The sequence below is a fragment of the Chelonoidis abingdonii genome, chromosome 14, assembly GCF_003597395.2.
Source record: "Chelonoidis abingdonii isolate Lonesome George chromosome 14, CheloAbing_2.0, whole genome shotgun sequence".
NCBI lineage: Eukaryota > Metazoa > Chordata > Testudines > Testudinidae > Chelonoidis > Chelonoidis abingdonii.
In genome coordinates, this window is record NC_133782.1 from 21,421,434 (window position 1) to 21,434,281 (window position 12,848).

Below are 12,848 nucleotides of genomic sequence, written 5' to 3' on the forward strand. Positions count from 1 at the left end.
AGACAATGAAGCAGATCAAGGAGACCCACAGTACAAATACCAGATCATTGGCGACAAAGGGGGGAAAAAAAGTAAAGATGGATCCTGAATCCAAAGCACCTTGAACTTTGGGGAAATTAGTGTCTGGCTCCAGATCGGATCTTCTCTAGTGTCTCTAAGAAAAACCAACCTAATTCAACCTTCTTGGGAAATGGGCCCAAATAAAATCAACAGGCACTGTCCCTTTAAGGTTCAAATCACTGATGAGCCCTTCCAGCGCCTAGGTGAGCATTCCTTTGATCCCAGCTCCATTCCCTACTTTCCTTTGCATTAGAGACACCAGCCACTAGGGAAATTTTACCTTAATGAGAATCTTCTTCTTCAGCTGGTTCGGAGAGGGGAGCCCGTCAGCGGATATATCCACCGGCTTGGTCAAAAGCATGTCCCCAAAAACCTTCTTAAAATTCTGAGCCATGTTCCTTTGCTGGGCAATACTGCAATGATCTTCAATGGACAGGATGACAGGATAGCTGGTAGGTGAAGAAGCAGGAGGGAATAAAGGGGTTAAATAACAGAGTGGTGACTGGGGGAGGGTCAGCATTTCTGTAACTGCACGCATTAACTACTAGCACCAACTTGCAGGAATTTACCAGTTACCAACTAGACAACTCTACAAGTTACTCTCCACAGAGTGTGGTTTCAGCTTCCTTTGCATCCCTTGGACATTCTAAATTTCACTCTCATCCCCGCCAAGATGAACACAAGTTTCTGCCTCAGGGCTTAGTAGAGTCCATCTGTACGTTCCAATTCAGGACTGGGCTGAGAAGGGGAACAGAGACACCTATCAAAAAACTGCAGGTGCTTCCCAGTTTAATTTAACCTAACAAAAATTTGCCTCCTCACCAACACAGAGGACAATGACTTCCATGTAGGAACCAAACGGACTATGAATATGGCATATGTATTTATAATACACAACACAAAACAGGCACTTTGGTGCCTCCTGTTGATCAGAGCCCTCTTGTGGAGAAACAATCCCATCTGTGCCACTGGTAGGACAGGAGCCCACTGTTATCTCCTTGTTGCTGTACCAGTTTAGCAAGAAGAACTTCAGTATCTGATCATCGGTGTACCATCCATGTGTGCATGAGGGTCACATAAAAACCATCATGGACCAAAGTTGTACATGAGTACGAAGAGAAAAATAAGTCCTTGGCTGCAATATCAAAGGACACTAACAGAGGCTATAAGCATCACTTGCCGTGGAAAATCCCAGGCTACCAGAGAAATTACATTTAGCCCCGGCACAGTTAGACACATTCACCAGCAGGGATCCTAGTTTTCAGTGAATAAAAAAAAAAAAAAATTCTCCAATAAAAAACCATAAAACCCTGCATTTTTCCACGATTAAAATATAACACTAAACTTTAGTTTCCTTAGCCACAATATACATATGTTGAACAGAACATTTTATTGATATGTTTACAATTTTTAAGCAAGTTCGAAGCCTACCAGTGCCATCAATCATTATAATAAAATACAATTAATAGAATGATCCAGACACAGTGCATAGTTTCTTTACTGTTATCGGTGGCACTGCTCTTTCAGCATCTTGTTTTCGCTTTTTTCATTCAGTTTACGTTTAGTGCTTTCCAGGTGTTTTACAACTGTCTGCCTTCTGATGTGATCGACAGCCTTGCTGCACACAGCGCAGACCAGCACATTACCATCAACAGGAAAGTTGTCCTTGCCAGGCTCAGTGATATGGTCTTTAGCGGGAATTTTTAAAGTTTTCAGCTTCTTTTCTTAACTTTAATTACTCATGTCTGGAGGCAAAGTGAAATTTGAGATGCATTAAAACACGAACCCTTATGCGCCATTGAGTAGCCTCTTGATGCCGGAAGCAGTTTATTGGAGTATGTTTAATTATGTAAATTTAAAGCACACTGAAAAATCAACCACAACAGGAGAGGTCATGCGCACTGAATAAGTGACACTGGTACTCTCAGGAACATTTAGTTAATAGTTAATATATATTTTTACTTTTTCACAAAATCTAAAAACTGAAGAGTCTCTGTAAAAATGCAAATTCTGTGCTTTTCCATGGCAAATGGATTTCTAGGAGCCCTGTTTATCAGCAAGGACACAGGTCAGATTTATCAAGTAGAGTCACCAAGTTCAAACCTAGAGAGAAGTTAGGCCCTACATTTTCAGAAGTGTTACTAACTCTGGGTGCCCAGTTGACACTCCCCCACCCCTCCACCACCAGATATGGAGTTTGCCAAGCACTTACAAATCCTATGGACTTCAGCCAGAGCTGGGGGCTCACAGCTCCTCTGAGTATCTGAACCAAAAGTGTCTCCAGTTGGGCACCCAAAATTAATGGACATTTGGAAATTCAGACATAAATACCATGTTCAGCATCACAAAGTGAGCCCATGGGAGAGCCAGGGACAGAACTCCCAAGATCTTGACCAAATGAGGACATTATTTACTGGTGAAATCACCCCCATGCAGAGGGGGCAACAGTGCTTAATTCGTGCCATGGCTTGGCAGTTCATAGCCCCGGCACCTTTGGGCCTGGCAGTTCATAGCCCCAGCACCTCTGGGCTCAGCACATCAGTTATGAAAGTTAAAAAATTGCTTGAGCCCCTGCACCTAACAAATTAAAACACTGAGGGTGGGGGAGGGGGGCAAGCAAAAGGCCTGCATGGGCCACTTCACGCCCACTTAAGCCCTGCATGGAGGCTTTGAGTGTGTCCTTTGCACAAACATGAGTTTCACTCTACCTGAATGAGAATCAGACCCATGAGGATTCAGCCTTTTGTACACCTGTTCTACTTACTCAGAGGTCATGAAGGCATGTTCCTTGATGGTCATCAAGACGTCAGAGAATTTGATTTTGGTGGTTAAGGTGTGTCCATGGTAAATCACGGGCATCCCATCGGGGCCATCCCAGCAATCCACTAAAACAGAACCCAGTGGGAAACTTAAACAAACCTAGTGATGCAAACAGGATGTCAGTGCAAAATGGGTCAAACCAAGCTAGCTCTGCAGGGGAATCCATACTGGATGGGAAAAGGAAAGAGGTGAAAATCAAGGATCTTTCTGAGAAAACAATGACTTTAACAAGTACAAGATGGTCCAACAAACAAAATCTCCTTAACCCTTTCAGCGCGAGGCACATGCAACCATAGCATTATGCTGGGCATTGCAAGAGTGTCAAAATGCAGCATGACAGGACAATAACAGTGCTAACAGCACTTCAGTGGCACCTTCGATCTATTTCCATGGACTGAATCTCGTAACAACCAAGAAAGCGAATCTCTTCATCTTACAGATGGAGAAACTGAGGCACGGAACCATGATGTGACCTTCCCCAGCTCACACAGCCAGTCAATATCAGAGGGAATTTAGACTTTAGGTCACCTGACAGAGCTGGTTGAAATTTTTCGACTGAAGATCTTTAAAAAACGGTTTGGTTGAAATCAAAATATATTCCAGAAAAACAGTGTAATTTTCACTAAATGTTCGATTTCCTGACAAACAGGATCCTCACTGAAAACGGTTTCATTCAGAAAAAGAAATTCAATAAAAAAAAATGCAGTTGTCTGTGAAAAATTCCAAAAGAAATAGCTTCATTAACATTTGTTGTGGAAATACAATTGGATTTTTTTAAATGAACTCGGCCTCCAGGTTCCCACTCCCCTGTTCTAACCACTGCGGCAGGCTGCCTCCTGGAATGCAGCATAAGCATGTGAAGAGAAGACAGGCCAGACTGGTAAAAGTAGGGAAGTGCCTAACTCCCACTGATTGCCAAAGGGAGTTAGGAACCTATATGTCTTTAAAAATCTGCCCCAGAGTGCCAGGCTGAGGTGGTGTGGCATTAGGAGGAGGTTCAAGTGGGCGGTAGCTCTATCCCCACTATTGCCATTTGGTCCCAGGAAAGAGAGGGGTGGGCTGTGACCCAGAGGCCAGGCATGGCACAGTGCAGGATGGAAAGATGAGGCCATGCCCATGGGACAGCCCCCAGGGCACACTCTTTCTGAAGGCGCTGGCTTGCTCACCGCACAGCAGGCCCCACTCCACAAAAGGAACCAAAGGCCTCAGATGAGGGCAGCACAAAATTCAGGGCCATTGCTGAAGAAAAGGAGCCAGCCCCTGCTAGGTACTCACACTCAATGCAGCGGCATCCCATGCGCAGGCAGCGCGCGTAGGCTTCCAAGGAGGACTCGCTGGAGAACTGATCCCCCGTCAGGTACCTTCCATGCAAAAGAAACACGCCATCAAAAAAAAGTAATTCGCTACACTAGGGAACACGGAGAGCTCTGCACAGGACATCACGGGAGTGAGGACTGGTGCAAGCCACAGCCTGGCTTTGAGCTGCTAGAATATGACAGAGACTGTCCTCCTCTTAGACCCATCTCTCGTGCTACCCTCAGGAATGGTTCAGATCAACCCACCCTCAGCCCTGCTGGGTTGCAAACTCAGTCTGCAGAGCTGTGCCCTTTCCTGCTGATGGCACCTGTGACTGTGAATAGACAGGGAAGCAAACTCAAGCTGCCGTCCGCTCCGTGAGATGCACAAAGCACCATCAGCATTTGCCAGCTGGAGGATGTTCCATTTTCATGGTTCTAAGAGGGTTTTCCACACAGCAGCAACTCAAGAGTTGATCTCATCCTTCCAGGCTTTTTCTTATGACCCTCCGGAGAGGTGGGGGAGGTCGATAATGCTGATGGTAAATAAAGCAATAGGACGACAGCGCAGGCTCTCAGACTGCAGCCAGCACAGAGGTGATTCTGACAATGCACAGAATGAAACGCTGCCAGAAGCCAGCAGTGGGGAGGTCTGGAGTACTGGGGAGGTGTCTCTGATGAACAGGGCCACAAACTGAAATCTGGGGAAACCTGGACCTGGGGAATCATCGCGCCACAGGAGTTGGCACAAAAGGGAGAATTTCAGTACTGCATAACAGTGCGGGAGGCCAGCGAGCACGGACGCCCAAAGGCTGGGGAGAGACACCTCTTCTCTGTCCTTACGTGTTATGTGAGGAGGAGATCCAGTAATGGGAGAGGGGATTGTTCATGTTCTCCGCGCACACAGTGTCCAGCTGCGAGTTCCAGATGCTGTTCTCTTTGGAGAAGAGGAAGGTGAGTATCTGCCCAAGAAGAAACGAAAAGGCATCAAGGACAATAAGGGTTTTACTTCGTGGGTTGTAACTGACGCAGAGGCAGATGCACACCAGATCATTCTCACTTCAAGCAGTCACAAGGGCTGGGACAGTTCCTAAGGCACTGCAGACTATACCTGGCCCCAGTGATGTCAGTGGCAGTCTGCCCATTGACTCCAGTGACAGCAAACTGATAAAGGGCCTGCTCCAACCCCAGTGAAGTCAACGGGCAGATGGGGATAGGAGCTAGTTGTTTAAGGTCTCAATGCTGCAGGACTTTAAACATATTTACACACAGCCAGGGACATGAAACCTTATTTCATCTCTGTCAACTAATAGACTATATTATGTGACATGATTATTATTAATAATCACCAAATAATTCAATTAAACAAATCATTCTCTACCCCAAGAGGTTTTCCTAGCCTTGCAAGATCAGCAGAACCAGACAGTGCCCCATGGAGCATTCTGGTGGGGAGCTCAAATGCCCAATGTTTAGTCCCAATCATAGGAAACTGGGACATTTAAATTCTCTCATGCAACGTGGTGACAATCGAGTGCTAGCTATTCATCGGCATGATCACAAGCAGCAAGGCTATGCAAGAGAGACTTGGACCCTTCAAGCAGCATTACGCATGGCAGAGGTAAGGGCACACTCCCTATAAAGAACACTAGATCAACTGACTATTCTGAGTCCTCCCTCAACCCCATTTTTATACCAATAGCTTCCTCAGAGCCTCACCTCATCCAGAGAGAAATAAGGCTCTTCAATCTCTCTCAGTGGGTCTCTCAGAAAGTTAAACATGAACTCCTGAACCTGGAGGATGTCTGTAGCCCAGAGTTCCTGCAAACACAGGGAGGGGGAGGAAGAGTTGCTTTGTGTGAAATGAACATTTTCAGAAGCTTCCATTTATAAACCACACTGAGTTCATTTAATTTGCTGATTTAAATTAAAAAGGGATCTCAAGGGAAAAGGATCCAGGACTGGGAATTTCATTGTTAATACGAATCAAGTAAACTAATACACCTCTACCTCAATATAACGCTGTCCTCGGGAGACAAAAAATCTTATAGATGAAACTGCGTTATAGCAAACTTGATTTGATCCGCTGAAGCATGCAGCCTTCCCCCCCCCCCCCCCCGGAGCGCTGCTTTACCATGTTCTATCCAAATTCGTGTTATATCAGGTGGTGTTATAACGGGGTAGAGGTGTAGTAAACCAACAGTGAACTCAACCAAAGAAACCCTCCCCATTGTTAATTAGATCTTATGATTTTTAGGATTTCAGATATATTTCTCTCTCCTCATGCTGTCCTCTGCTACTGAAAAATGCTCCTCACCCAGATACACCTCCCTCCACACCCTGGGTCTAAGGCAACAGAAGCCAACCTGGCTCCTTTTTGTCAATTTCTCTCCTGGCGCATCAGCATCTTTCATTAGGTCAGCCAAGGAGATCAGGGCTCCACTGATTAGTTAACTGCTGGCTGCAGAGTGGCAGCCAGAGAGGCACACATGGGTCGCTGCAAGGCAGGAGCTCCATGCTATGAAATATTAAATATTCTCACTGTAGTTAGAACCCGCATCAACAATGAGGGCACATGGTTATTGCAGTCAGCTAGGTTCTCCAGTGGGTGTTCTAACTGCCAGGGCCCCTGAGCATGAAGTTTAATTTGCACAATTGCATTAGTGAGGGCAATAGTACAGTGGTGGGTGCCATTTATGAACCTAGATAGCGAGAGATTGCATAGTCTGCAAAATACACAGCATACATGTCAACTTACTGCTTTAGAAGACGCACTTTAAAAAGAAAAGTCAGCGATAAAATCAATCCGTTGCCTGTCAGACTCTGCTGGCAGTCACAACCACTCTCCTGAGCAGACAGGCAGAGACAAGCAGTGCTTCTGCTACCTTAACCTTTCTGACTGATCTAACAGTCATGATCTAAGGTCCCAGACCAAACCCTCTTCTCCCCATCTCATCTCCTTCATGGAACCTCCATGTTCCCCAAGTATTTGACTAGGATCTCCCCACACTACTTTCCCCTGCCCCCAGACCAGGATGGCCGGATGAGATGCCTTCTTAAGATGGTCAGTGCTCTTCCTTAACCAGCCCGCTGTTCCTGACAGGAAGTGTTGTGCTCCCAGGGCTGCCTCAGGGGCAGAGCATGCCAAGCACTCAGCACTACCAGTCACCCTTTGGACACTGGCTCCCTACAGATGGTCCGTATCAGAGGATAGCGGAGTCCTCTTTCTCCACTCTCGCTTGCCCTTTGGGGAGCTCACCATCTGATACTCCAGTAAGAACTTCTGGAACTCCAGCAGGGACACCCTGGAGTGCTCAAGTCTCTCTGCACACCTGGGGGAAGGAGACACAGAGAATCCACAATCAGTGATCTCATCTCTTCGCTGAATGGTCTCTGGGATCCATCGGAGATGGGAAGCCATTACAGATCAGGATGGCACATGCAAGTAACACACAACATCCCTCAGAGAGCAACCCCCATCGCCACCCCAGCACCAAGAGAAGAGAGAGACACTTTTGGTGGTGCACACACAAAAGAATCATGTCAGGTAGCAAAGAGACAAGTGTTCCTCTCACTAGCCTCAGCCACCTGTTCCTGGACACTGCATTTGCCTGGGGCACCATATTACAAGCAATACAGCACCGAGAGAGAGGCAGGCCAGATAAGAGCAGCAAAATTAATCAGGGAGCTAGCGAGCTTGACTTGTAAGAAAAGATTAAAAGAGCACAGCTAAGGCATAACTAAGGAGAAGGCATGGTAACAGCCTACAAATAGATAAAGGATATAAAGATCAAAGAGGGAGAGGAACTGTTAGCGAGGTGGGGGGCAGAACGAGGGGTGATGTGATGAAGTCAAGAAAAAATGTTGGCTGACTATCAAGAACGTCCTCTGAGTGAAACATATTAGAGGCATCAGGACAGTGCGTAGGACTAGCAGAACTAGGCTAGACAAGACACTAGGAATCCTGCATTGGCTTCTAGGGCAGTAACTAGCTGAGCTGGTGGGTTTTTCCATCTCCAGCTTCCACAATTGCATTGAACTTCTGGTTAGCCACAGCACAGATGCACATGGGCAAGTGAGGGCATGGTTTGACAATGTACCTCGAGCACCATCTGGCTGGGACGACCTCTAGGAGTCAGAAGGGTGTTATTTACCAATGGCTAAGCCCCTTTTTTTCCAAAAAATTCCTGAGTTTTACAAAAAGTATTATTCATTTTTTTCTGATTTTCACCCTACTTCTGTATCATTAAAATATAAATAAAATAACATGTTTTATGAGGAAAATACAATACATCACATGAGCTGTATGTATTACAATAATACATTAGTCTCTGTGTATATGCAAAGCTGCCTGTTGAAGTAAGATTATGTATTAGTCTAGAAGATACACACAATAAACAAACAGGCAGGCACACAACCTCTGAAGTGTGTGCACATCTGAACATTGTGATGAACCTTATGCCCACCACGTACGCATTTCAAGCTGTTAGCAGATAATGGTTTAAGGGTTTGACACACTAAAATGAGAAGAAAAACAAAAATCTGTCTCAGACTACGTTTCAGAACACAAGGAAGTATTCGAAAGTTTAAAACAAAATAAAAACAAAAAAAACAGGAGAAAAGGATGAACTTGAGTGTGTGTGCTGCAAATGGTGTGGCCCAATGAATAAATGTAAATATTTATAGGCTAATAGTTCTAAATCTACAATAGTAAACTGTTCAAAAGAAAAGTTTTATTTGGGGATTACAGATGTATTGTTTTCTTAGACTCCAAGGCGGCATTGTGTTTTGAGTTCTGTTTTAGTTCTGCAGCAAACCTCATTGAATTCCACTCATCAAAGCATTCGGCTACTGAATACTTTTCCCCCCCCGCCCTTCCATCCACCAAAATAAACCCTGATATTTACCCAGAAAAAATAATCATTTTTTGCACGGATTTTCACCTGTTTTTGTTGTTGTTGTGGTTATAAACACTGACAAATTCCCGGAAAAAAATAAATAAAATAAAAACGGAAAACGATGGGCCTTACCAATGGCCCTGTACATGTTTCACAGCATTAGGTGATTACCAATATCTTAACAAGCACCAGAAGTTAGGAAGGTAATAACTGGAGATATACCAATCTCCTAGAACTGGAAGGGACCTTGAAAGGTCATGGAGTCCAGCCCCCTGCCTCCAATGGCCCTGTAACAGGGTGGTTACCCACTCCTGCCCTTTGGGGCTTAAAGCAGCCCTGGAGAGGGCTGCAGCTCTAAAAGATGGGCTGATTGGAGAAGCAGCTGCAGCTGGGCCACGCCCCAATCAGGCCACAGCTGGCCTATATAAAAAGGCTGTGAGCCAGGAGCCCAAACAGTCTCCCTCTGCCTGTAGAGGGAGAAGGGCCTGGCTGCAGGGAGCTAGAGACAGGGTACCTGAGTGGAGCAGGGCTGGGAAAAGACAGAGGAGCTGGGGCGCTCCAGCCTGGAAAGCCACAGGCTGTGGCCTAGTACAAGGCCAACAGGTACTGGGGGTTGCAGAGGGCAGTCCAGGGGTAGGCCAAGGCAGCAGGTCCAAACTGAACCTTGCCAGTGATGAACAGGCTGATACTGCAGTCTGTCCCAGGGCGTGGGGCTAGACAATGACTGGCAGTAGCCATATACTGAGGCGAGGTGGGGCTAGTGGGTGGGAGTTTCCCTGGGAAGGGGAGACCCTGAGAGAAAGGGGTTACTGCCAGGGGGCAGCACCCCAGGTAAAAGGGGCACCAGCTCCAGGGAGGGACACGGGGGGCCAACAGCAAGCGGTAAGGTGGATCACCGGCCTGCAGAGGACATTCGGGGCTGAAAATGGAGCTTATCCCCAGAAGTCACCAGCAGGAGGCGCCGCAGGGGCGAGTCCGCACCCTTACAGGCCCATACAGTCCTTGGCTTCTCTAATGAGACTGTCAACATTGCAGGTGCGGTTAGCATCAACTGTGGGGACAGCTTTTGAGGTGTGGGCAGTTGTCCCCTAGGAACTGGATCAAGACCAAACTTAGTTCACACAGACCAAACAGCCATCAGATGGCAACAACTTCTGGTCGCTACTGACCAGGGCTGGATTGTATCTGGTGAGCTAGAGACTCCAATACTAACCTCTTGAGCCCGGCGATTCTACAACAGCGATGCTGGTTTAGGATGTGCGTAAGCACGAGCAGAATCTTCTATGACGAGCAAGGTGCACACAGGACGGCTCTTGCTCCCGCACAGCTGCCAACACCCATGCGCACCGAAAGTGTAAGGAAATAGCCTTCCACCCCCCACACCCAAAGTGAGAGAGGCATTTACCTTTCCAGGAATGGGAGCTGGATCTGCAACAGAAGAAAAACACACATCAGTCTTTCCATTTCCACGGACATAGCTTCTTTACAAGACTAGACCTCAAACGCAGCAGGGCTAATACTGTGGGTCCCTGCATGGCCCTGGAACCTGGGATCCTTTGCTGACCTTCTCCAGTTGAATTCGGGAGTACGGAAAGCCTGTGCTAAGCAGAGCTACTCAAGGTGAAAAGGTCCTTCTCTCCTGCACATACCAGCCCCCTCCAGTACTAGGCAGCACACTCCTGTCAATTAGGCAGACGTCCCAACTTCCCTGGGACAATCTCACCATTAGCCCAAGAGTCACTAGCCCTGTTCACCGCTGTCCTGCACCTTGTGCCAGCATTTACACCAGTACAAAGTGAGTCAGTGGAGAATTTGGGTTTAGCAGCATTTTACATTCTCCTTGATCCAGGCCTGAAATACAAGGGGCCAGCTGGTGGGTAACCAGCCCCGATGCATGTTGATGACTGGAGTAAGGAGCACGGGCTCAGCCTATCTCTGACAGGCTCCACAAGGGCAAGGAGGACATTCAGGTTCACCTGGGACTAATTAACTCACTGACTAACTGGGAGGCAATTAATTAGGCAGGAAAGAACTTGGGCCTGATAAAAGGCAGCTTCTCCCAGTTTGTCAGGGTGAGCTAGAGACCAGGGACTCCTGGGGAGAGGAACAATTCTCCACAGCACAGAAGGAAAGCTCCCAAGGGGAGGAGGCTCACCAGGAAAGGAATCTTGATGCTAGGTGGGAGAGGCTCCGAAAGGGAAGTGCTACGAATGCTGTGTGTCAGCAGAACCTGGCCCCATGGAAGCACTTCACCGTGCGCAGCAGAAATCCTAGATCTGAGGGATTACAGGCTGTTCCAAGGAAGAGTTGTCACAGTTTGATCTCTGTGGGGACCCCGACACAAGAGGAGAAGCCCTTCCCCAGCTGATGACAAGAGGTCCTGGCTCCAGAAGAAGCTCCGAGACCAAGGGGACCTTGCTGGTAAGGGAGCTGGACATAAATGGTGTTCATGGACCATGATTAACTCAGCACCTCTCCCCTTTAGCTAGAAGTGCTGGGGTGGGGACCTATTTGTATAAGGTGTCACCTTCGAGTTAAATAAACTAGACCCCTGATGGGGCACTGTTCAACATACATGAGCCTCATTGGACTCACTGAAGCCTATTAGGGGGAACTGAGGCAAACGCACAAATGCAATGCTGCACCAGGCAGCCAGGGACACTCCAGGAGTGAGGGTCCCCCATACACTGCTCCTCCATCTTAGATGTATGGCAGATATATGGCAGAACAATGGTCTTCCTTGCTCCATGCTACCTCTGGAACCAAGTGCAATGATTAAGTACAGCCGCTGGACCTGGTCTCTCACCATGATCTTCCCAGCTTTGTTGAACATCCTTCAGACACAGCTAAGGCCCACAGGCTAGCCCACAATGCTCATATCTCATCAGCAGGAGAGAGATCAGGAACCTATAAGCTAATCACACTAAAGCGATGAGTTATCAACCTCTAAGCTTTGGAAGGGCCAAGGATGTGTCTGATCATCCCATTCGTATTTGAATGGGAGTAAAAACATGGTTGGAAGATGATAGAACCTCCAAAAAAGACAAAGGCCAGAGCTCTGGACACATCACTTCCGTTAACAGCCTCAAGGGAATAATCCCGATATGCAGCAGGTGAAGGCTACGCTGTGAAACACTTGATTCACTGATGCCAGATTTGCCAATTGTCTGGCAATCTGTGGTAATCACTCGCACAGCGCTCGATGTTGGGGAGAGTCACAGCCAGCTAACCTCCAAGTGTGCATTCTTTCCCCTCCATTACCTACGCTGCCCTCCCCCGAACCCCTGTGCACTGAGATGGGCCACAATCCCAACCGCCAGAGGCCCTCTGCTAGTTGCAACCAGCCTCATGTTGCAGCTGGTGTACGCAAAGCATAGGGGCACGTCGGCCACAGGGGCAACATGTTAAAAATGGTAGGGAGGAGGGAGCAGAAATGCAAATGTATGAATCCTGAAGCCGTAAAGGGAACATCCACAGGGTAGTTCAGCACTGGAACAGAAACATTCCCTTGCCCCTCTTAGCTGGTTGTATCAGTGGCCGGGTAAGGAGAAAGATGCAAGGCAAGGAGAGGGTAAGCAAAGGGACGCTCCCATAGCGAAGGAGAGAGTGAGAAAAGGGTGGAAGCATGCGGGACAGACACGTCCTGGGCAGACAAGTGCAAAGAGGCAGAGGAGTTCATGTATGTATGTGAAGTGCCAGAAACGCCAATCACTAAGTCACTCCAAACCATCTTCTCTCACGGCTGGCATGCTTCTGCCCCCCGCATCCCCAGTACAGA

The 12,848-nt window shown here is 47.4% G+C and overlaps 1 protein-coding gene across 4 annotated transcripts in view; it reads right to left on the reverse strand.

Annotated features, from left to right (window-relative positions):
- The window catches only part of PLCG1 (phospholipase C gamma 1), a 98,166-nt gene that overhangs the window by 25,192 nt on the left and 60,126 nt on the right, over positions 1–12,848 (reverse strand). For 2 of the 4 annotated variants that reach the window (XM_032767356.2, XM_032767354.2), the window contains exons 7-13: positions 10,476–10,498; positions 7,432–7,504; positions 5,892–5,993; positions 5,019–5,137; positions 4,156–4,241; positions 2,825–2,945; positions 341–509 (exon numbers count right to left, since the gene is read on the reverse strand). In XM_032767356.2, coding sequence (XP_032623247.1) covers positions 341–509; positions 2,825–2,945; positions 4,156–4,241; positions 5,019–5,137; positions 5,892–5,993; positions 7,432–7,504; positions 10,476–10,498 — 693 coding nt within the window. Of the gene's footprint in view, positions 1–340; positions 510–2,824; positions 2,946–4,155; positions 4,242–5,018; positions 5,138–5,891; positions 5,994–7,431; positions 7,636–10,475; positions 10,499–12,848 lie in introns of those variants that run through there. The other 2 variants (XM_032767355.2, XM_032767353.2) reach the window with 2 other exon arrangements.